Below are 25,686 nucleotides of genomic sequence, written 5' to 3'. Positions count from 1 at the left end.
ATGGCTTAAACTGGTCTCAAATCCTTATAAAGTGTGGTTTACTAAAGAGATATTTTGTAGTTAAATTAATTCAGTATTAAATGTTAGGATAAATGATGACAGGATTGTTTCTAATTTAAATGATAAACCCACAATATAAGTCAATTTTTACTTTACATACCTCTATAACCAGAGTTTTAGGAAAGGTTGAAATTAATATATTTTAAATAAGGCACAGTTCTGTAATTCCACAAGTGCACAAAGATAAATGCAAGAACATCTGCTAGAGCAAAAAAATAAAAACTACACAATATTCCTCTATAGATATCTAAAAACCATAATTATCTAACAGAAGCTTATGGCCATTCAAAAGAATAATGAAAACTTATATAAGCAGATATGGAATGATCACCCAAAATATATTCTAACACGAAAAAAGTGTGTTGCACATTCCTGTGAATGTGTGTGGAGGGGGTATGATTAGGGGTGCATGCAGAAGTGAGGAAGGGAGATACATACAGACACTGAAAACTTACAAAAATACAGAAAAAAACCTCTCATCTGCTGCTGCTTCTAGTGAAGAAATTGGGAACTCAGAAAGAAACACGTCACTGAATTTTATACTGCATATATGTATTCAACTAAAAAACACCAGATAACAAGTACACCAGTTTCTTTGTGGTGGGCAAGAAATTACAGTATGTATAAATATCATATTAGTGCTAAAGGCAAAACAGATGATAAATTGTTGGTTTTCTCTTTTACTTTTTTAATAAAGATATTAGAAAAGGCAAGTGAATATACAATTACCTGTCATTAATAAGTTATAAGCTTCTTGTTTGGAAATTTTCCCATGGAACCATCTTAAAAGGAGAACAAATTAAATATGTGAATCTAAAGTCCTTTTTGCTGTTATACAATCAAAATTAAACACAAGTTTAATTCAAGGTGCAATAATGAAATAAATACAAATACAACTGATCAAATTATCTTATTCCTTCTACATTTATGTTACTGCACTTTGTTAAACACACATACTTTCAACAAAATATAGAAAAATCAGGGACTAGTATGAACTATAATTTCCTTATTAGTTAACAATACAAAAACAGCAATGATTTTAATTCTGAGAATGACAAACTGTTATATGCTTACATCACAGCTAGTGTTCTCTTTTCTTTGTATTAGGAGGGATGGTACAGGTAGAGCCCACTACAGATTTATCCAGAAAAAAAATTACTCAGTGAATTTTCCTCACATTACTCTCAAAATGAACTTCCCCTACAATAGGTGATAGGTTCTCTCTTGAAAGAAAATAGACCTGACTGGTTAATACTTTCCTTAAAGTCAGAAAATAAGGCTGAGCCATGACAAAGACTGGATTCCAGCATCAAGAACTGAAGTAAAAGAATGTCTTAGCATTCCTAATTCTGTTTGAGCTGATAGCATAACAAATTAGATGGCTAGAGTATTTTAGTTTCTGTATACTTAAAATAAGCATTTAGAAATTATTATAAATGGCATTATAGTCAAGATCCACTGCATATAACTAAAGTATTTAAATTTTACCTTAAAATAAAATGACACATCTGGTTTTAAAAATTAATTATTAGTAATTAAATTTCTTAAAATCTCCTTTCATTTACCTGAATATCTATTATCTATCTTGTTGATTAGCACCTGTTAAAGCCAAGCTGACAACCCTAGATCATACCTCTATTACTTTGTCATTAATTCTTAGAATCTACTATTATTTTTGATGGTAGCTTGAAAAACAAATTGGAAAGTAAAAATACTAGAAGACTAAAACAAAAAAATCAAGATCCATCTAAATGCTGCCTACAAGAGACTCATTTCAGACCTAAAGACACATGCAAATTGAAAGTGAAGGGATGAAAAACATTTACCAGGCAAATGGAAGTGAAAAGAAAGCTGGGGTAGCAATAATTTTATCAGACAAAATAGACTTTTAAAACAAAGACTGTGAACAAGAGACAAAGAAGGACATAATAAAATAATAAAAGGAATGATCTAATGAGAGGATATAACACTCATAAATATCTATGGACCCAACATGGAGGCACCTAAATACATAGTGCTATTAACTCTATTAAGACTTAAAGGAAGAAACTGACAGTAATACAGTAACAGTAGAAGACTTAAACATCCCACTTATATCAGTGGATAGATCATCCAGACAGAAAACCAACAAGAAAAGAGTGGTTTTGAATGACACATTGGATATTAGACTGGATGGACCTAACAGATAGATACAGGACATTGCATAACACTTCCCAGGGTAAATCACATTAGCCCACAAAAAAAATTCAAGACATTCAAAAAGAATGAAATGCAAAAAGACTGAAATCATATCATGCATCTTTTCTTTCCACAATGTTATGAAACTAGAAATCAATCATGAGAAAAAAATCTCCAAAGAACATAAATACATATAGACTAAATAACATGCTAAACTGAACAATGAATGGGTCAACCAAGAAATCAAAGAGGAAATCAAAAAATACATGAGACAAATGAAAATCAAAACAGTCCAAAATCTTTGGGATGCAGCAAAAAATGTTCTAAGAGGGAACTTTATAACAATACAGGCCTACTTCAAGAAATAAGAAAAATCTCAAATAAACAATCTAACCCTAAGACCTAAAGGAGCTAGCAAAGAAGAACAAGGCCCAAAGTCAAAATAAAGAAGGAAATAATAAAGATTTGAGTAGAAATAAAAGAAACAGAAACAAAAACAAAACAAGCAACAGAAAAAGATCAATGAAACCAAGAGCTGGTTCTTAGAAAATATATGCAAATTATATTAAACCTTTAGGTAGACTCATAAAGGAGAAAAAGAGAACTGAAGGAAATATAATCAGAAATGAAGGATGAGAAGTAACAACCAACATCACATAAATACTAAACACTGTAAAATAAACTGGACAATCTAGAAGAAATGAATAAACTCCTGGAAACAAATATTATTCCAAAACTGAATCATGAAGAAACAGAAAATTTGAATAGATTGGTTAATAGCAATGAGACAAACTCAATAAGCAAAAATTCCCAAAAAACAAAAGTCCAGGACCAGATGACTTCACAGATGACTTTCACAGGTGCCATCTATCTACCAAACATTTAAAGAAAAGTTAACACCTATTGTTCTCAAACTATTGCAAAAAATAGAAGAGGAAGAAAAACTTCCAAATTCATTCTTCAAGACCAACATTAATTACTCTGATACCAAAACCAAAGACACTACAAAAAAAAAAAAAATCTGAGTAACACATGTAAAAATCCTCAACAAAATACTAGCAAACCGAATTCAACACATTAAAAAAAAATGATTCATCACAATCAAGCAGGATTTATTCCAGGGATGCAAGTGTGGTTCAATATTTGCAAATCCATCAACGTGATACATCACATTAACAAAAGAAATGATAAAAATCATATGATCATCTCAACAAATGCAGAAAAAAGCATTTCACAGAGTACAACATCCATTCTTGATAAAAACTCTCAACAAACTGGGTTTAAGAGGGAACATACTTCAACATAACAAAGGCCATATATGAAAACCCCACAGGTAACATCATACTTAATGATGAAAAACTAAGAGCTTTTCCCTTAAATTCGGGAACAAGACAACGTCCTCTCTCACGAATTTAATTCGACAGACTACTGTAAGTCTTAGTTGAAGCAATCAGACAAGAAAAAGAAGTAAAAGGCATCAAATAGGTAAAGAAGAATTAAAACTTTCACTATTTTCAGATGACATGATACTGTATACGAATAACCCTGCAAAATGGTGAAGCTGCTCTGGAAAACAGTGTGGAGATTCCTCAAAAAATTAAAAATAGATCTACCCTATGACCCAGCAATAGCACTGCTAGGAATTTACCCAAGGGATACAGGAGTACCGATGCATAGGGGCACTTGTACCCCAATGTTTACAGCAGCACTTTCAACAATAGCCAAATGATGGAAAGAGCCTAAATGTCCATCAACTGATGAATGGATAAAGAAATTGTGGTTTATATATACAATGGAATACTACTTGGCAAGGAGAAAGAATGAAATATGGCCTTTTTTAACAATGTGGATGGAACTGGAGAGTGTTATGCTAAGTGAAATAAGTCATACAGAGAAAGATACCGTATGTTTTCACTCTTATGCGGATCCTGAGAAACTTAACAAAAGACTGTGGGGGAGGGAAAGGGGGGGAAAAAGAGAGGGAGGGAGGCAAACCATAAGCGACTCTTAAAAGCTGAGAATAAACTGAGGGTTGATGGGGGGATGGAAGGGAGGAGAGAGTGGGTGATGGGCATTGAGGAGGGCATATGTTGGAATGAGCACTGGGTGATGTATGGAAACCAATTTGACAATAAATTTCATATTAAAAAAAAGAAAACAATCCCATTTACACCTGCACCTGAAATAATAAAATACTTAGGAATAAACTTAAAGGAAATGAAAGACCTGTACCCTAAAAACTATAAAACACTGATAAACTGAAGATGACACAAACAAATGGAAAGATATTCCATACTCATGACTTGGAAGAACACTGTTAAAAGGTCCATACTATCCAAAGCAAACTATAGATTCAAGGCAATCCATATCAAAATACCAATAGCATTTTTCACAAAACTGTAACAAATAATCTTAAAATTTGCATGGAACCACAAAAGACCCCCAAGAGCCAAAGCCATCTTGAAAAAGAAGAACAAAACTGGAGGTATCATAATCCCAGATATAAAGATATACTACAAAGCTGTAGTAATCAAAACAGTATGGTACTGGCAAAAAACAGTACACAAAAAACAAAAAACAAAAACCCAGACCCAATAGATCAATGGAACAGAAAAGAGAGCCCAGAAATAAACTCACAATTATGTGGTCAATTAATCTAGGGCAAAGGAGTCAACAATATATGCTGGGGGAGAAAAACAGTCTCTTCAATAAATGGTGTTGAAAAAACTGGACACGTACATGCAAAAGAATGAAAACTGGGTTACTCTCTTATACCATACACAAAAATGAACTCCAAATGGATTAGAGGCATAAAGGGGGACCTGAAAACATAAACCTCCTTAAAGAAAACACAGGCAGTAATTTCTCTGACATCAGCCATAGAAATATTTTTCTAGATAGGTCTCCTCAGGCAAAGGAAGCAAAAGCAAAAGTAAACTATTGAGACTACATCAAAATTAAAAGTTTCTGCACAGTGAAAACCTACTGAATTTGCAAATGATGTATTTGATAAGGGATTAATATCCAAAATATATAAAGAACTTCTAAAACTCAACTCTAGAAAAATAAATATTTCAATTAAAAAAACGGGCAGAGAGGCACCTGGATGCTTCAGTCGGCTAAGGAACGGACTCTCAATTTTGGCTCAAGTCATCATCTCAGGGTCATGAGATGGAACCCTGAGTCAGGCTCCATGCCCAGCTTAAGAGTCTCTCTTTCCCTCTCTCTCTCTGCCTCTCCCCTGCTCATACTCTCAGTCTCATTCTCTGTTTCTCAATAAAAAAAAAAAAAAAAGTGGGGGGGGTGGAGGGGAGGGCAGAGAACCTGAACAGACATCTTTCCAAAGAAGACAGATATATCCACTCCTATGGTTAATGTCATGTAATTTACAGTAGCCAAAATATGGAAGCAACCCAAGTGCCCAAGGATAGATGAATGGATAAAAATGTGGTATATACATACAATGGAATACCAGACATAAAAAAGAAAGAGATTTTTGCCATCTGTATCAACATGGATGGAAGTCAGTCAGACGGAGAAAGACAAATATTATACGATTCAACTCATGTCTGGAATTTAAGAAACAAAATAAACAAACAAAGATATACAAAAAACACACTTAAATACAAAGAACAAACTGGTGGCTGCCAGAGGGAGGAAGGCATGGGGATGGGGGAAACAGGGGGGATTAAAAGTACACTTATCCCAATGAACACTGAGTAATATATAGAACTGTTGAATAATTATTTATATTGTACACCTGAAACAAATTTAACATTGGATTTAATTATACTCCAATTAAAAATTTCTTAATAAAAATTAGAAATTCCTCTACATAAAAAAATTTTATTATGTATGTTAATTAACATATTATGTATGTTAATTATGTATGTATGTTAATATGTTAATTAACATATTATGTATGTTAATAAATTCAGTGTTGTTTCACTGAATGAATGTGTTCAGAACACTGTGCTGTATTTAATACATTCTGGAAAGGCACATTAAAAATTACTTCTGAGCATGCTAATTATATATATGAATAAGTATAGTGTTATTTCAGTAAAAAAGATATATACCCAAAAATAGCTGGAAAATAAAAATACTACAAGTCTAAAACATGTAAGTGCTCTAAAGCCCAGTGTTACAGATTTAGAAGCTGTTAACATTGTTTTAAATTACCCATACTATTACTTATCAAAATATAACTGAATATTTACCTTTTCACATGAATGAAATGTTAAACTTTTAAATTCCCTCTTTAACATTATTCCCACCATTAACTCATTAACTCAATGCAAATTATGAATACTATACAGCAAGTACACAACAACTGGAGCAATCCAGGCTTCCTTAAAAGGTAGTAAGGTTCCATACTGCATTCAAGTATAATCTAAATGACCATTTCCTACAAATGCTAGAACAGGGTTTTTATATTCTGGGGGAGAGAGGAGTAGATACCCTCAAAGGCTATTCCTATATTTTTATAGCAAGAATAAAGAAAAACAAGGGAATTCCAAGTTAGGAGCACCAAACGGGGTTTAGAGAACAAATCGGCAATAATGATTTTGTGAAAGAAGTAGATCTGAGTTTCCTCATTCAGACATTTATTACCTATATGTAAAATGTACATATTTCAAACACATGGTTTACACCAATGATAGAAAGAGGAGTCCCTGTTCTTACAAAGTTCCCATTCCAATAAGAAAAAGCAACACAAATACTGTATAACTACAAAAACAATGTCAAAAATATAATAAAGTGCAGTGATAGAAATGCACAGAGGGCATTTTTGGAATAAAAGAGGAGGGCACATCTCTATGGAACATGTGAGGGAGAAGATAATGGAAGACTTCTTGGGAAGTGATAAGTGAGTTAAGTCATTAAGAATAGAAATTAACCAAACATAATGCAGTGGTATTCTGACCTAGAAAGTGGCTTAGACAAAGGTGAAAAACAGTTTTACACATTTGAAGATTGACAAGCTGGAGAGTAGAATATAAACATAAAAGAGATATGACTAGTAAAGGACACAATAGTCAGATGAGAGGATCGTTTCAGGCTCTGCTAAGGTAAAGATGACAGAGAATAAGGTAATGCTTTTAAGTGCAAAAGTGATGCAGTCAGATATGGGTTTTAGGAAGATTATGCTTGCTACTGGAATAAAGGATTTAAAGAGACTGAAAGCATCAAAGAAAACCAACTTGGAGGTTACTGCTACATCAAGTCCTGTTAAGAAATTAGAAGAACAGACCTATAAATACAGAGAACCAACGGATGGTTGCCAGAGTGGAGGATGGGCAAAGGAATAAAGAGGAGTGGGGGATACAGGCCTCTAGTTTGGAATGAGTAAGTCACAGGAACAAAAGGCACACCATAATGAATATAGTCAAGGATGCTGTAATAATGATGTAGGGTGACAGATGGTAGCTACACCTGGGGGGCGCAGGGCATCATGTACAGAATTGTTCAATCACTTTGTTGTCCACCTGCAACTAATGTAACACTGTGTGTCATCTATCGTCAATTAGTTTTTTTAATTAAAAAAAAAAATAAAGAAAAGGGCCTGAACTAGAGTATGGTTGCTTAAGATTGAGAAGAAGACACACATTCAAGAAATATTCTAGGGGCGCCTGGGTGGCTCTGTCGGTTAAGCGTCTGACTTCAGCTCAGGTCATGATCTCGCAGTTTGTGAGTTTGAGCCCCGTGTCGGGCTCTGTGCTGACAGCTCAGAGCCTGGAGCCTGCTTTGGATTCTTTGTCTCCCCATCCCTCGGTCCCTCGGTCCCTCCCCTGCTCATGCTCTGTCTCTCTCTGTCTCAATAATAAATGTTCAAAAAAAAAATATTTTAGAAAACAAAATTATCAGGACTTGATGTCTATATCATTGTTAAAAGGGAGCCAGAAAGAAACACAGTTCAAGTTACATTTGTTTAGTCTCAAAGAGCACTCATGGATGCTACTGAGGTTGCTTCACTGCCAGTCTCCACCTTAAGAAATTAGAGGGAGCTGAGAAATACATAAAATAAGTCAACAGCGCAAATTTAGCTTACACTAAATACCAAATGAGTAGATAATTACAAAGTTCAGAGATGTACTAACTAAAAAACATTCCCAGCAAAAGTGGGATTTATACTTTATGCTGTGAGAAAACTGGATGAAGCTTTAAATATTTAGTGGCATGTGACCAACATTTTTTTCTTTTCTTTTAAAAATATATCTATGGTATTATTTTAAATAGAGATAAAAATACAGATTTCAACTGTATCTTGAAAATCACGAAGATCTCGCAACACTGGACTCCTGTTTTTGCACACATCAATTACAGCAGTCAACTTACTGCAGGGAAACATTACTAGTTTTTGGCTTCCCACTCTCTAATACAAAGAGAGAATGTTAACTGCCATGTATCACCATACTTTGCACTGTTGTTTGTACTGTAGGGAGCCAGTTCCATGTACCTTAATCTTCATCATAGAAGGAAAATAAGAAAGATCAGCATTATTTTAATTTGGGAAAAATAAGAATATTTATACCTGACCCATTCCATTTGCTTACATTATCAGTATGCCTCCCCCAAACACTAATTAGAATTTGTAATGTGATACAGGTAGAGGGAAAACTTCACACAAATACAGTCAACAATGTACCATCTCACTCATGGAGGCTATTTTGCACCTACACAAACAACAAGGAAAATAGATTCAGAAAACATTTCATATGTTCTACTTAAAGGAAGCGTCAGGAACTAAGGTTTACTGAAAGTGGAGAATTCAGCTTACTGTTTTTGTATTCTAATGGTTAGAAAAGAGAATAAGCAAACACTTGAGAGGCATCTTTAAATTGCATTCATCAACACTGACAGGATGGTAAGGAAAAAAAGTGTTCCACTGAAAAGAGATCAAAAGATGAACGGTCTTAATTAAAATCATGAGTAAGACAGAATTGGGATCAAGAGTTAACGTCTTTAAAAGAAAATTTTTATGCAAAGTAAATGAGGGATGAGCAAAACACTAAAATAGATCTCCAAGGACAATAACAAAATCAGAGTAAATTTCCCATAGGAGGTTATTGTTAACAGCTAATAACTTCTGAAATACAAGAGATGACTGTGGCAAATATTAAGTACAGTAATACCTGGTCTTTGAATTAGCCCTTACAAGATACCTAAAATCAGCCTGAAAAGATTATGAAAAAAAAGGCCTTGTAGAATCTTAATAAATACGGTAAAGAGTCATGATCTTGCTGAAAAGTTCTCTCTCTCTCACACAAAACAAACTGAAAAAAACTGAAACATAAAATACCCAAAAGATGTGGTTACAAAAACAAGAAATGCTATAAATAAATCTGTAAGGAAACAAAAATATTATGAATCATGATATTCATGATGTTATTCATGTTGTTTATAGAAAAGCCTTTAGTTTGGTGCTAGAAGAGTTCTATATAGTAAAAGCCACCATCGTTATTTAAAAATAAAACTACCCATAGATCCTAAAGAAAATTTTAACATACCAGTTCTCGAGCCAAATAAAAACCATTCTTAAGTCAGCTCCCAAAGTAGCAATTTTCTTTTAAAATAAATTTTGGCCTAAGTTTTCCAATTAGTAGGTTTACAACATAGTTCCTTTTTCCGTTTAAAAATTAACACAAACTCACATTTTGCCTTCATGTGGATCTTCTTCCCGGCCCTAAAGGATAAGATATTAAGACAGTATTTTATACAGTTTTAACTATTACATCTATTTTCATTAAAGTTAATAAAAATCATATCTTCAAACACATCTCTACCCTGTCCCTAATATTTACTTATACAAGAAAAGATGTATCAGTTCAAGAAATGTCTTTCTAAGACTCTCTCCCTTACTTGTTGTGGTTACTCTAATCCAGGCCCTTGTTCTCTCTCTTCTTCAACAGTTACCAAAGCCGAACTAGTTTAATTACCTCTGTGCCCTGTCTCACCCCACGATCTCACCACTCCAATCTGGATTCTTCAGTTTCAACTGCAACTTTGTCCTGCACTAAGGTACACCAAACAAAAAACAAACAAACAAACAAAATGTAAAAACCAAACCTTTAATACTGCTCTACTTCCTAAAAATTCCTTTTATAAAACCAAAATCCTTTATCATAGAACTCAAGTCTACATTTCCTGTCTCATACTACCAACTCTCTTAAGCTATCTATACCATGGTCACACATAACTACCTATTTGCTAATCCACATTCTCCTACCACCTAGCTTATTCTTTTTAACCTAGGATGTCTTTTTCACTCACTGTTTCCTACCTGTTTCCTACTATCTAGGTAGGATCTTCTTCAAATACTACCTCCTCAGTCAATGAGTCCCTAGAACATAAACTTTTACTTTAAATCAAAAAGACATCCTTCTTTTATCATCTTTTTAACCTTACCTATTTGGCATTCCTATTATTTAAGATACACGGGTGTTATTCATTCCGGTATAGTGGCTACATGCATCGTAACCTCTTACCTATTCTTTAACACCTACCACCACCATAATCACTAGCACAATGCTGTTCATATAGGTTGCACTGAATATTTTTGAGGTGTACCTCTAGGACCCAGCAAAACTGGGTATCTGGCACCAAGTCTTCACTGAATAATGAAGGAAAGAGAAAAATAGTCTATCTGTCCATGGATTTACTTCCCTCAATTTTTCCTCACTCATCAAATACCTACCCAAAGTAAAACCACACACTCACTGAATGCCTACTATATGAAAGCAGTATGCTAAAAAACAAACAAAAAAAACCCCACAAAAACAAAATGTATTATCATTGCCCAAAAGGAGTTCATCTCTATAGAACTGGTTTACGCCATAAATTAATTTTATACAGTGTAGTAAAATACAGAATTAACAAGGTGCTATAAAAACACAAGACAAAACAATTTAGACTAAGATAGGCATAAAACCTCTGTGAAAAAAGGGGCAACATCTGGGCTGAATTGATAAAAATGAATCAAATTTTACAAGTTAGTGGTGTAGCAGGGCAAGAGTGTCAAGGAAGAGGAGAAAGTATAGGCAAAGAGATATTCATTCAACAAACATTTGCTGAATGTTTACTAATACTAGACACTATTCTGCTATAGGAATACATCACTGAATTAGAGACAAAAATTCTCACAGAGCTTACATTCTAGATTTAAGGCATAAAAGTATAAATGTGCTTGGAGAACAGTAATCAGAAGTTCAGAGCGGGAAAATCCTTAAATCCAACCACCAAAGTAATGTCTGAAATCTAGACAATCTCTAAATGGCTTTTCAACCTACAAGGAATCACTATGCTCCAATGAAGACCATTATGAAAACTTATTATACATATTAGTGTGAAACCTATTTATAATTCTACCTTGAAACTATTCCACTATTAATCCAAAGTATGACTATATTCCTTTTTAGCAGCCACATCACATTTTTTGTTCATACTGAGTTATTAAATTGTTTTTATTTTTTTCCTTTTATTGACATGAGGTCATGTCTCTTTACCTTAAATTGAGCTTTTTTTTTTTTTTTCTGTACTCCTTGGATAACTTACACTTATTCTTCTTAAAGTTTACCTAGTTGGATTTGACCCAGAATTCAAGAGCTAAAGAAAAGTTAAACTATACTATAAATCCTTCAAATAATCAGAAAAATGGGGGAAAGGGGGTTATAGCAAGGAGAAAAAAAAATCCAACATAAAAAATTTTAACTAAGAAATTTCATAAGTAAAACCAGTGAGATTCTTCAGTTTGAACGCTTCTGGCCTATATGGAATAAATATCCCTTCCTACTGTAAAACTCCAAATAGTAACCTAGGAATTAGAAGTTCTAATGCCAGCTCCTCTATTAAGTAACTATGTGTATGGAATTTATCATACCATTTCCTCAACCTCCCTCCACTTTTCGTCAGTATGTTTTACTTTTACATATCAAGTTCTATTAGTCAAAAGAATAACAAAGACAAATATTCTCCCCTGCTGTCTTCCTGCAACAATAATCAAAGCACAGGTTTCAGAATATTACCAGGTTCATGACATATTTTAAAAACAGTAGCTCTGAAGGTTATGAAAGATAAAAGGAAACCATTCCATCACCCTAACCAAATCCAAAAAGGAAGGGTGAATTCCAAAACTGTAATATTTTGGATATGATTCAGTGATACTGAGTACTATCTCCGAAATGCAAATACTGTTTGAAAGCAGACCTGCTATTAAGAAATGCACAATTTTTTATAGTGATAAGATTTCTAATACTATATTATGTGGTGACAACGAAAATGGAAAAACTGAAAATGTAGAAACATGTGATAATGTATGTGTAATATAACTAAGCTTTTCCAAAGTTACTAGAAAGTTATACGTATATTTGGGAGATGAAGAATTTGAAAGCAAACATGGACAATGATTTGAATGAGATTTCCATGATCAGTTTGACATAATGTCACTTAAGAGAAAAACCACCAAGACGACAAAAAGAGATACAAATAAGTACAAATGTTAATGTTCTTTATTCTTAGAAACTCATAAAAACTTTCTGAAAATTGGCAGTTAAAGATTAAAACATGCTAGCCTAATTATGGTCTTTACAAAAAATAACATTTATTACAGTAAATACATTTTAATGAAAAATTCCTTGTACTTAGGAATTAGGTTTCTCATTAAAAAAAATGTTTCACAACTAATTTCCATGATTATGGACAAGTTCCAAAAATGTACAAAACACTGACAATTCTGAGAGTGAGAAGAAAAGAACAAAACTTACCACCTCTTCCACTAAGTCTTCAACAATAAGGCCCTGTTCATCTGTTCTTAGATTTGTAACCCACATCCATCCATCTTCTAATTCATTATGAACAATAAACATATCTCCTTTTAGGAAACTGAAAGTGACAATTATAAAGTTATTAAAATTGAATTAAAGTTTTAAACAGGGAAAAACGACTAATCACGTAATACAAGAGATACTATGATACTGGAAAATGCAAGAAATTAAAGTCAAATACTCTGGATTTTTGTCCTGTTTCTGGCATCACCTACATGTAAAACTTTGAAGCCACTTAACAATCTGAATCTTAATTTCATCACGTGTAAATGGTATCTGCAACACTGGATTATCATTACATTCAAAATGGAATGTTTGTAAACAATAATTACATATGCATTACAAGCTTTAGGGTGTAACTCCCAAGAAAACTGACTTAAAAATGTAAGCTTCTGTGTAATTATCTTTCAGATATGGTTTAGATATAAAATCATAATATAGTTAATTCATTACACATAAACAAGACACAGTTACTTTGGAAAAACTTTATTTTGAATAAGCACCATTAGTCTAATCAGCATATGTTTATGAGAATTAATATTTTTCTCATAAAGAACGTTAAGATTTATTTAATTTACTTAGATACCCATGATACTACATAGCATTCTTTTTGTTTGAAAGTGGTAGTAAAGCATTTGAAAATGTATGAATGTTTTTTCTGTTACAAATTTCTGAGTAGAGGGAAACACACAAACTAGTTTCTTTTCCTTGGAATCTAGATGTTTGCAACCTCCACCAAATCACAGGAGGAGTAAGTTAGTTTTATACTGATGCCGTCTATCAACATCAGTAATTCGCTCAAGTGTCCTTTTAAGCCTGAATGAATGCCTATGAACATTTAAGGTTTCAAGATTGATTGGCTGCTACCATTAACCCTACATCTATATCCATGTCTGTCAAATATTTTTTTAAATCAATTTTCCTTTCAATCTTAATTTTCAGAAACCAAACTTCCATTAAATAAATCTTTTCTCATACTTCTGAAAACCGTTTTTCTCCAGAATATCTCAAGCCTGTTTCTTATACAAATTCAAGAAAAGAAAACTTGTACACAATACTTTGGGTGATCGCTATGTGAATGAGCATGACATACACTGCATTCTATCTTGACACTACAATCCTTGTTAACAGTGACCAGTATTTCACTCACTGATGAGCAGCAGACAGCAGACATTACCTCTTAGCCAAATATGTTATTTCTTTCTAAAACCAACCTCCTAAACAACTACATTAAAAAAATATTAATTATGAGTAAAAAAAGGAATACATATGGACAAGAAGTAAAAGAGAAAGGAGAAGTGACAAGTTACATTTCTTGGTCAAAAGTAACCATAAGAGAATTTGTATTTTTAATTTTGACTTTTGTTGTTGCTAGAACACTATGGTGCAAAAATGAAAAAAAAAATTAAAATAAAAAGCTTACTAGCACAAACAATACAATCACAAGATTCTTTATGTATTATTTTGCATTCTTCCTCAAAAAAGGTTAAAACGCCTTATTAAATCTCATTATTCTTCAGATGTTTTTACCTAAAAACAAAACAAAACAAAAAACTTCACAGATATATACAAATTTTAAAAGACTTAGGGGCACCTGGCTGGCTCAGTTGGTGGAGCATGCAACTCTTGATCTTGGGTGCACATTCTAATTTTTGTTTAAATTTTCATCTTCCTAGATCAGTAGTTCTCAGTTTTGAGGTTCTCTTAGGAGCCCTATATACTCTTAAAAACTTAAAACCTAAAAGGCTTTGATTTATATAAATTCTACCCATTTAGATTTATCATATTAGATTTAAAATATAAATGTTTTAAAGTATTTAGTAATTCTTAAAAAAAATACACCCCATTATATATAACATAAAGAATATGAAAAATTATATTTTTACAAGTTAATGACAGTATATTTCACATTTTTGCAAATCTCAACATCTGTTTCAACTGAAAACTACTCGGTTCTCCTATTTCTACATTCAATCTGTTGCTTTATGTTTTTTTATCCGAAGTATATGAAGAAAAATCTGGCCTCACAAAAAATATGTAGTCATGAAAGGGGTATTTTAATAGCCTTTGAGATTACATAATTATAGATATTCTATGACGTAACAGCAAAACCTCAGCAAGTGGTACTTGAAGGTTAGTTGTAATGTGGACTCTAAAACTGCAGCAAGAACTTTCTGTATCCCATTGCAATAAAATATATTTGTCCATCTTGCACTCTGAATGGATCTTTACCCAGGCAGAATTCTTTAACAGCGTGCATTGTTCATTTAGAAAATATTAGTTCACTGACCTATGTAGACCTTTCAGACATAAATACATTTTACACAATCAAAACATCACATTCTTTAATATCACCACCAGTCTCATCAGAAAAATCATGAACTATTTATATTTAGGAAGCTGTCAAACTCCTGATGGCAGATACAGGGTTTCTAAAATCCTCCTTTTTTATTCCAAGCTCAAATTTTGTCATTGGCAATAAATACTGCCAGTTATTTCCCCTGAAGTAACATAAAACAATCACTTTACCAAAAAAAAAAAAAAAAGAAAAAAAAGAAAAGTCAAATCCTCTAGTCTGAATAACCACAGTTTGCCTGTCAGTCATTCTATTAAGTATATGTGGTATACACAAAAGCAGAAGCTACCTCAGCTCTCAACTCAATGCTCCACTCACGCAGCCAAGGCACTTTGTGCATACTTCCCATTTCATCACACCAGTTTTCATCACAGAGAAGATTAAAAAGATAGTCATCATACAGAATATTAAAAGGGTTGAGATTTAATAAAATACGGTTTTGTAGTTGCACCAAGAAAACCTTAGAGGACACTGGTTGATACTGTTTACCTCTAAGTGTGTGGCAGTGAAGAACACCATACACTGTGGTGCCCCTGCCTTAATCTGTCCTAAGGTCCTAATAGATTTACTGCTCTGCTTGTTGCTCTTGTACCATCAGTGTACATGTATGTCACAGTGGAAAGGGTATAGTTTATCTTAGTCTTATTAAGAAAGCAGTTTGGTTCTCGTGAACCCTCTAAAGGGATCTCAAGGATCCCCGAAGTTACATGGATCACACTTTGAGCACTGCTGTTCTAGATGATTCACTGGGAATTTACAAGTTATCCAAACTTCCTGAATTTGTAGTTCACCATTGTTCTTCATTATTGTATACATTTCCTTCCTTCGTTTTCTTTCATTTGCTTTTCCCGCTTAGATCACAAATAAAGGTACGCCAATAAAAACTAAATGAGAAGTTATTTTGTGGACAATCATATAAAAATGGAATCCTTATTTTGAAATTCCAGATACTTGAGTCTTTTTTAAATTATCCTATTTTTAGAAATTTCACTAGGCCCCAAAGTTATCGCTGTATTTTAAATGCTGCTGTTGATTTCAGTGAGAAGCTGTATACTCAGAATCAGTAAACATTTTGCCAGCAAGAAATAAATTTTCTATTGTAAAGTTAAACAGCTTACAGAAAGACACTGATAATTTGATAAGTATCAAATTATATAACAAATCAGTTTATGTAAAAATAATAAAACAAATTATATATAAATCAAATTATATAAAAATAATTTCTAAAGATTATCACGTTCTGTAGTTCTATGCCACACTTAAACTATTCACCCATCATGTAAAATAGAAGTTTGGTCATCATTTAAGTACAAATTACAGTTAAGATATAAATGCCATGTAGTAATAAAAATTAAAGGAGAGTACAGAATATAACAATTATCCTTACTTTGTCAGAGATAGTCTAATAAAAGCTGAATTATTTCTGTCATCTTCACTGTGGCCACTCTGATCCAAATCCATATTCTGAACAAATAAGCCAAACACAAGAGTACAGGAACAATGAACTCAATATTAAAGGTACCTTCATCCTGCTACAAGGCTATCTCCTCAAATTCCAAAACCTTCCTAGTCCAAGAGCAATGTTTTCCAAGTGTGTCAAATGCCTATAAATGAGAATACATTATAAAATACCTTATTTCATCAGTGTCTGGAACTTTTGTGTAAGGTAGAATGGCTCGAACACGCCTTCTATCTTCTACTGGCTAGAAATCATAAAAAAAAAAAAAAAAAAAGATTTACAATAGATAAATAATCTCTTCATGTCAAAGTCAAATCAGGTTATGTCCACATAAAGTTAAAACCAACAAAAATCCACATTATGAACACCACAGGATCAAACTATTTTTTACTCAGGCTATAAATACCTAAAGCCTAGAAATGCTGGTCTTGTTTCTGCTGCTGCTTTTTTACAAATTCTTTTAACTGTATAACCAATGTTTGTATCAAATAATAGGAGTAACCATTTAATTTTAAATGAACTACACAGAAAATATAAATTAACCTTTTTCTAATGAGGTAGAAGGCATTTCAGAATCTTACGGCAACTTCAGGATTAGCCCTATACAATCAGTGATTCCTCCTCATTCCTTTAAAAATATTTGTTAAGCTATCACCATATAGTATTATAAAAAAAAAAAAATTTTAGAAACGTAAAGACAAAATTACAGAAAAATTATTTTATTTTTTTAAAGAAGGTGGCAGTTTTGCTAATACAACAGAATTAAAATTTAATATGGTATTTCTTGAATTATAATAAACACCATAAAAAACTGAACAAGAGCTAACCTCATTAGTAAAGTGAAGTGATAAATTTTTGAAAAATATTTTATTCAAGTTTTACTTGCCTCTGGTGGTGCAACTGGATAAAGCAATTTTTCTCCTTTAAGCAAACAGGAAACATGACTGTAATAACCTATTAGGTCTGACAGTGAAGAAAAACGTCTTCCACCAATGTAGTAATCGCCACACATAGCAATAATCCTATTTGCACAGGAAAAAAAAATACAGTATAAAAAAAATCTTTAGAGCCAATGTGGAGACCAATTTCTAAATTTAGAAATTCTAAATCTCTAATTCTCATACTCTTTTATCTACATCCTGTTTTAAAGTATCACTTACTCATATTTTCACCAATGCAAATTTACTTGAGGTTATTTCTTCTAAAAACATATATGTATATACTTGATACAAAATATTTATCTGACTTATAAACCCATTACATAATTTACTGCAATAAATATAAATCTAACTATAGATACCTCTGCTCACCTTTCATATTTAAGACTGAATAGCAATTTTAATAAATTTTCTCTGGCTAAAAGTAGCATTATATACTCTTCAAATATTTATAGAGAACTATTTACATTTATTTATAGAGAATTATTATAATAATTTCACATTCTACATGTGGTATAAAGTACTTTGAAAACTCATTTTAAAATCTAAAAATTGGGGCGCCTGGGTGGCTCACTCAATTTGTGAGATCAAGCCTAGAGTTGGGCTGTGCACTGTCTCTCATAAATAAACTTAAAAATAAATAAATAAATAAATAAATAAATAAATAAATAAAATCTAAAAGTCAAGGGTATACAACCATTTTATCAGTTAATGGTATAGGCACTATATGACTTTTTTCCCAATGTCTGCCATAAAAATGAAATTAAAGACAATATAGGTACATGTATTTATACAGACTTTGATATCTGTGCTTAAAAATCTGTATACCTTTAACTGACATGAATGATTACAAAGAATTTCAGAACAATGAAGTAAAATAAATTAAAGGGCACACACCTTGACTCTTTAAATACTGTTTCCTCAATGTGGTTACTCTGTATTTAAAAATATATTGTCCTTTATTTCTGCTTTACCAAAGTTTCTTTATAATTCTTTATACTTTAAAAGTGATAATTATATTTGAGATTAGCATAGTAATGCCCAGTAATCTGTTTTTAAACAAAAAATGCAAGCATTCAATAATATCTACTCTATAATCATCCGTTTCAATCACTTAACTGAAAACAAATCACTTTCCCATCATTTAAACTTAATATTGCCGAATCATTCACTTTTATTAAAGCAGGTATATTTAAGAACACTACAGAAAAATCACTGTAGTATACAGTCTCCCAAGAGAAATAAAGACTTACCTAAAATGGTTGACAACATTTGTGTGGCTAAGGAATGAAAGTACAAAGGAGCCTGGCCTCCGATCACTCTCTCTTATAAGGTAGCTGCCGGACTTCCCTGCCTGCCTGAGGCGCTCTTCTGCTATAGTTCTGTCAAGTTTTCCATGATACCACCTAAGAGGAAAAAGGTGAGATTAGAATACAAATAGCAATCAGAACATTATTATTGGTAGTTGAAAAACATACTACTAGAGGTTTTAAATACCTACATGTAACTTAAACATTTACCTTTTACTATGAACCGGTTATTCCAATTTTAACTCCATTATTAACTTTCTGTCTCTCAAAAAAGTTCATTTATTCAGTTTTTAATTTGTTCTATAAGCTCAGGACTAATCATGTCACATACGAACCGCTTCCATTTCTGCCCATCTCTCTACCTCCAGGATTGTCTACCTGGTCAAGATACAAACACTTATTACAATCAAATTTTAATTTAAAAAAATAAGAGTAAGATGGACAAATGGTAACAACTAATTTACTACCTCTATATACTGAGGAACCAAGATTTGATGTAACAAGGCACACAGTCCCAGTAAGAAAATAAAACTTTATTCCCTTTATGTCTGTGCCATACAACAGGAAAACAGAATGATACTATCTAAAGACTACTACTCTAATTCCCCATTTCAACATGAAGCTGATTATTCCCCTTGTTCTTAAGATCATCTACTCCATAACCACACATCTGATCTTAATTCCTCAAATTTATTCAACAAACATGTGGAAAATAAATAACACCATTGTTCCTTTAACTTTCCTACTCTCAATTTATATATATTCTACCTAACTATATTACCAGATAATCTAAACAAATGACTGTAGCATCATCCATGCTACCAATTTATGCCTATAAAAAAGTCTCATGAACTGATATAAACAGAAGAATACTTAGAAACATACTGGAATTTTCACATGACCATGGTACAACCTTCATACTTGTAATCTTATCTTGGACACTCAGAGGAAGACAATAAAACATTCACATCCCAGTGATACATTTAATATCTGGCCATAAGTCAACAGTCAAAACTATTATAGTCCTAGGACTGCTTTTGTAAACTTGCTATAATGAAAACTTACTGTTCCTGACTCATTAGTTTATATGAAAAAAAAAAATTCTCAAAAGAATTTTCAGTTTTCTTCTAAAAACCAACCCATTTAATTGAAGTCTGTACATAAAATTAAAATAAAACAATGAAAAAAATCATGGAGTTTCATTTTAACCTATTAGGAAAAAAAGCTGCTAGTTTAGAGGAAGAAGGGAAAGACCAATCAACACTGCATTCTTCTATAATTCTAATCTTCTTTATCTTAGAGGCTATCAATAAGTAAATTTAACTTTCAGCTTTTTTTTTTTTTTAATCTAAAAAGTTTAGACTAATGATGATTAAAAGTTCCCTGAGGAGTTAAAATTTAACCATACATGATCAGGACAAAATTTATGTAGAAATTTATTTAGTTGTGAAAATACATGTAACATGTCCTTAGAATATGAAACTGGTACATTACCTAAAGCAGTGTAGCTATACCACAGAGCAGATTTATTCACTGAACAGACAAAAATTAAAAACAATTTTAAGGAAAATCCCTCTTTTATGTGTGTTACATTTGTGAAATTTCTCTTATGTTTTACCCAAAATATCAAGATTAAAAAACTGTATTTAATCTTTCATCTTTGAACCCACCATGAGATGATACACAAGGCCATGAGGTGTCACACAATTACTAATTTATAATAAATACTTGAATAAAATCCTTTACTGATAATATAAAAGATATATATGTTATCTTTAGTTTTTACCTCTATGCTGTCATATTCTGGAATTAACACAGGTATTCAGTTTAAGACAGAGACATTACTCTAAATAAATAGCTTTGTTTCTTGAATATTACTAATTCTCTTTATGCCAAAAGCTCATTAAGCTTCAAATACATGATGTAAAACATGTATTTTTTTTTATTTTTATTTGTAAATGAATAAACAAAATGGGTGAAGAAGAATGGGAGATACAGACTTCCATTTATGGAATGAGTAAGTCACAGGAACAAAAATCACAGCATAATAGTCAATGATACTGTAATAGCAATGTATGATGACAGATGGTACCTACATTTGTAGTGAACATAGCATAATGCATAAACTTGTCAAATCACTATGTTGTACACCTGAAAGTAATACAACATTGTGTGTCAACTATAGTAAAAAAAACACCTGTCAATTATTGATTATGATTACAAATTAGGTTATCCAGTAATAGGCTGGATGAGCACACATGTAGTTGAGTCTGATCCTTTTTTAAAAGTTTTGAAATTCCACTGTTAAAAATCTCTGGCTGTTCTACAAAAAAAAAAAAAATGAATTATCTTAAAACTTAGACTTTCTTGAATTATCTTTATTATTTATTTCAAATTATCAAGGTGTATCATAACAATATTTTAAATATATCTGCAAACAATTTTAAAGCTACTATTGAAGCATAAAAAGTACTTTAATTAAACTGTAAAAACCTGGAAGCCAAAAAAAAATCAGTATCATACTAGGTAAAATAATAATTGTATTATAATTGCAGATAGCATCATGACATGTAGCTAAAACAAATATCTTATAAGTAGATCACAAATCCAGCGTGATAGGATTTGACTGAAATACTTCACAGAGTTATAGGACCTAAATTACTGTATCTAATGAGCAGTAGTCCTTGGGTCTTTAAAACAGTGTCTTTCAACCCCTTTTGAACCCAGGACCTTTTTGATAAACATAAAAATTTCACCTATCAGGAGATTCAGAATACTTAGGTTGGCAATTTCTCACAGAGAATCATTTCAGATTCTATTTAACCCCAGGAGCAAAAAAAAAAAAAAAAAAAAAAAAAAAAAAGCTGAAAATACTTTAACTTTCTGAAATTTGTAGTAAAATTCATTTTATATAAAAAATAATGTGGAATATGGCTTCTCAAAACATACCCCATACCAAAGATATGACACTCTCCTACAGGAGATATGTCCCTAGTAGACATTAGTTTAAGATTCAATTTAACAAAAATGCTACACTTCCTAACTGTACACATAGTTACAGTAACATTACAAGGAAATAAAAAAATCTCTTTAATCATCCCCACTATTCATTTACAATCAAAGTCTTGTACCTTGTTAAGAGTAGTTTTGCTGGTTGGTGACTGTTTTCAAAGAAGTTAAAAAAAAAAAACACCAAATACAAGAAATGCAACTGAGGCTAGAGTATCTCGAACACCTAAGTATTAACTGGTGTTGTATTGGATATGAGGATATTCTTTCTGAGTGTAACAGGAAGTTACCAAGTATCTATGGGTGGCATTATCTAAGGTAAATTTGTTACTGTGCTTATTACATTTATGGCAATTTTTACTCACAGAATGTACGTGGCACAGAGTAATATTAATTTTAAAAGCATTTGTTAAATAAAGGAAGAAGTGTCAAATCATAAACCATAATGTTGGAAAAAATGTGATGAAAATTTCTTCTTTAATGTCCATAATAAGAAAGTTCTGATCTTTGAGGATTGCTAACTAGGTCTAAAAAGAATATGAAAATAATTTAGTATGACAGAGCTGAAAGAAGGATGGCTACACTGATGTTTCCTAAACGTCTTCAAAAGAGATGAAACCAAGTGGTGAGATGAAGACTTACCAGAAACGTCCATAACTAGGGTCAAGTCCAGCCTCTCCATTTTGCACCCCTTTACCATCATTTGTGAAATATGGAAAACAATCTCCATCTCAACCTTAGAATAAATTAAGTATTTGTCCTAAATTCCTCTGAAAATTTATAAAAATGAAAAACTGCTACACAGGCTATAATTGCATAATGATTAAATAAAGACTGGAGCCATGGTGCTTCTGTTTGAATAGAACCTTTGACACCTGCTGTACAAATATGGGCAAATGACTTAATTTCTGAGCCTCAGTTTTCTCCTCTATAAAAAGCATATAATAACAGTATCTACTTCATAGGAGGTTGGCTTGATATTATTAAGTGAACTAATACATATAAAACTATATATACATGTAAAAACTACAAGATCAATACAAATTTCATCAATGAAAATCTCAAATTTTAAGACTGTGGCATAATGGATGATTAGTCTGTAGATCACCTAAGCCCCAATTACCTTCCTATTTTCCAGTTTTGTTCACCTTCCAGCTAATTTTGGGAAAAGAAGAAACCAATCTTTGTTTCTGCTAAAGTATCATCTTTAAGAGGAAATTTCTTTCCCCAAAATTCCTTTTCTGAACCATATACATTAAGTGGGACTGGAGGTGCCATTGTATTCATAAACTAGAAATTCTTCCATTTCTCCTGGCAACTCTGGAACAGCCTCAGATAGCTCCATTCTTTCTCAAGTGGATCTGTTCTTTGGAGGGATGACAAAGCCAGTATGCATTAGATACTATGACAAGTTTCCCTATTAATATAGCACTTTAATAGTAAAATATCTAATGTTCTCCTATTTAAAAGTAAATTGCCCCTCTCTCTCTTTTTTTTTTAAGGAGGTAGGGAAAACGGGAAATTTAAAAAGTAAGTATTTTTTTCTCAGCTAGCTTCGCAATTTTTTTGTTAAGAAATCTATTCTTTTACCCAAGTTTTTATTTAAATTCCAGTTAGTCAACATATAGTGTAGTTTTTGTTTCAGGAGTAGAATTTAGTGATTCATCAGTTACACATAACACCCAGTGCTCATCACCACAAATGCCCTCCTTAATGCCCATCACCCATTTAACCCATTCTCCCCCCGCCCCACCTCCCCTCTGGCAATCATCAGTTTGTTCTCTATAGTTAAGAGTCCGTCTGTTGGTTTGATCTCTTTCCCCACCCCAACCCCTGCCCTATGTTCATTTGTTTTGTTTCCTTTTTTTTTTTTAATGTTTATTTTTGAGAGAGAGAGAGAGAGAGAGAGAGAGAGAGAGAGAGAGACAAAGCACAAGCAGGGAGGGACAGAGAGAGAGGCAGACACAGAATCCAAAGCAGGCTCCAGGCTCTGAGCTGTCAGCACAGAGCCCAATGAGGGGCTCAAACTCACAAGCCATGAGATCATGACCTGGGCTGAAGTCGGACACTTAACTGACTGAGCTGCCCAGGTGCCCTGTTTGTTTCGTTTCTTAAAGTTGAGAAATGAACAGGCAGATACAGAGTCCCTTGATATCCTTTTATTAGAAACTACATAATCAGTTTATCCAAAATATCATAACACCCAAGATGATACCATATATTTTAAAAGTCAACCATAAAAGAGACAAGTTGGACAAGCTGCAGGAATTACTTTACCTTCAAATTTGGAATGACATGAATTCTTTTTATAGACTCACGATGTACACTGGAGGAGGACTTTTGAGGGGTCTTACAGGGGCCTTTGTGCTCTTTAGTTGGTCTCTCCTGATCAGGAAAAATAATACAATTTTCCTATGCAACGAGAAAACCAGCTGGTCTGAATATGGACAGACACTTCATTCAAACTATACAGTTACTTAAAACTAACTTGACAAGCCTAAATGGAAACTGTTTTACTACTAGAAAACAATTAAATAGTGTCACCATCAACAGACTTCCTTCTTCTAAAAAGGAAACTAAACTGAAGTTGCCAGATCACTTTTACTTTCCACTATGCTCTTCCTCTTAATTATATCACTGACAGGCACCAAGTTCTTACAGAGAAATACGTGTGCAGATATCCAGTTGCCAAGAAATCTCTTCTGTCACCTACGTCACTTGGGATTCTGTGTGCCTGATCATACCACAAACTCCTAAAGTTTTTCTGTAATTCTCAAAGATGCTAATCAGATTTTCTTATACATGTTTTGTCCTTCCTGAAATTAAATCAGTTATTTCAAGATGGTAAGATACTAACAAAAAATTTGCTAAAACTAATATACATCTCCTAAAGCCCTCATATTTCCTTTCAACAGAATTCTTATAGTCACCAAGTCTGAGCTGATGGTGAAGGAAAAGAAACCTACTTTTTAAAGTGAATGAGAAAGTAATTATGCTTTATACTAAGTGACTTTATTTGGTCTCTTTTTTCATATCACTATGCAGAGAGAGTAAATTTTGGTCATTAGTAAATTCATTTGAACAGCCACTAGACGTAACAGGTTTGTTATACCTGCCCAGACTAAACATATCACTTAAACTTGAGGAAAAATGTTTATGTATATGTTAGGTATATGTAATGTTTATCCTTACGTGCTAGGTATCTTGAGTATATTTGTGTTCAGGCAAATAACATGTGTGGGTGTATTTAGTTATATACCTCAAGCCAAATTAGCTCAAACCAAGGGCAGAAATTCTATTTCATTTTGCTCCAAGTACATACTTACAGGGTAAAAAGAGTTTTAATTCTTGGAACTATTTCTAAAGAAAAGCACTACCATGTGATCTACTCATCCAAAAATTCAGTGTGCTGAACAACTAACATATGAAAGGTGGGCATCAACATAATGCTTACATAGACAAAAGTGTATAAAAGGCACTCAATCAAGATAGCCTCATTCTCATTACCCTTAACTCCCATCACCGTAGATAACAGACAATGAAGAGTAGAAAA

General features: G+C 32.6%; 2 protein-coding genes across 2 annotated transcripts in view; one reads left to right on the top strand and one right to left on the bottom strand.

The window, feature by feature from the left end:
- The window catches only part of CCNH (cyclin H), a 78,529-nt gene extending 62,908 nt beyond the window's left edge, over window positions 1-15,621 (top strand). The window contains exon 10 of the transcript XR_008299513.1: window positions 10,152-15,621. The gene's annotated coding sequence lies outside the window, so the exon portion shown is untranslated. The remainder of the gene's footprint in view (window positions 1-10,151) is intronic.
- The window catches only part of RASA1 (RAS p21 protein activator 1), a 107,826-nt gene that overhangs the window by 41,777 nt on the left and 40,363 nt on the right, over window positions 1-25,686 (bottom strand). The window contains exons 2-7 of the mRNA XM_053224697.1: window positions 19,068-19,220; window positions 17,759-17,898; window positions 17,050-17,116; window positions 13,002-13,119; window positions 9,894-9,925; window positions 790-842 (exon numbers count right to left, since the gene is read on the bottom strand). Of these exons, the coding sequence (XP_053080672.1) occupies window positions 790-842; window positions 9,894-9,925; window positions 13,002-13,119; window positions 17,050-17,116; window positions 17,759-17,898; window positions 19,068-19,220 (563 nt within the window). The remainder of the gene's footprint in view (window positions 1-789; window positions 843-9,893; window positions 9,926-13,001; window positions 13,120-17,049; window positions 17,117-17,758; window positions 17,899-19,067; window positions 19,221-25,686) is intronic.

The sequence above is a fragment of the Acinonyx jubatus genome, chromosome A1 (genome assembly GCF_027475565.1).
Source record: "Acinonyx jubatus isolate Ajub_Pintada_27869175 chromosome A1, VMU_Ajub_asm_v1.0, whole genome shotgun sequence".
Taxonomy (NCBI): Eukaryota; Metazoa; Chordata; class Mammalia; order Carnivora; family Felidae; genus Acinonyx; species Acinonyx jubatus.
The sequence above is the reverse complement of the archived record's forward strand: the minus strand, read 5'-3'. Positions and strand labels throughout refer to the sequence as shown.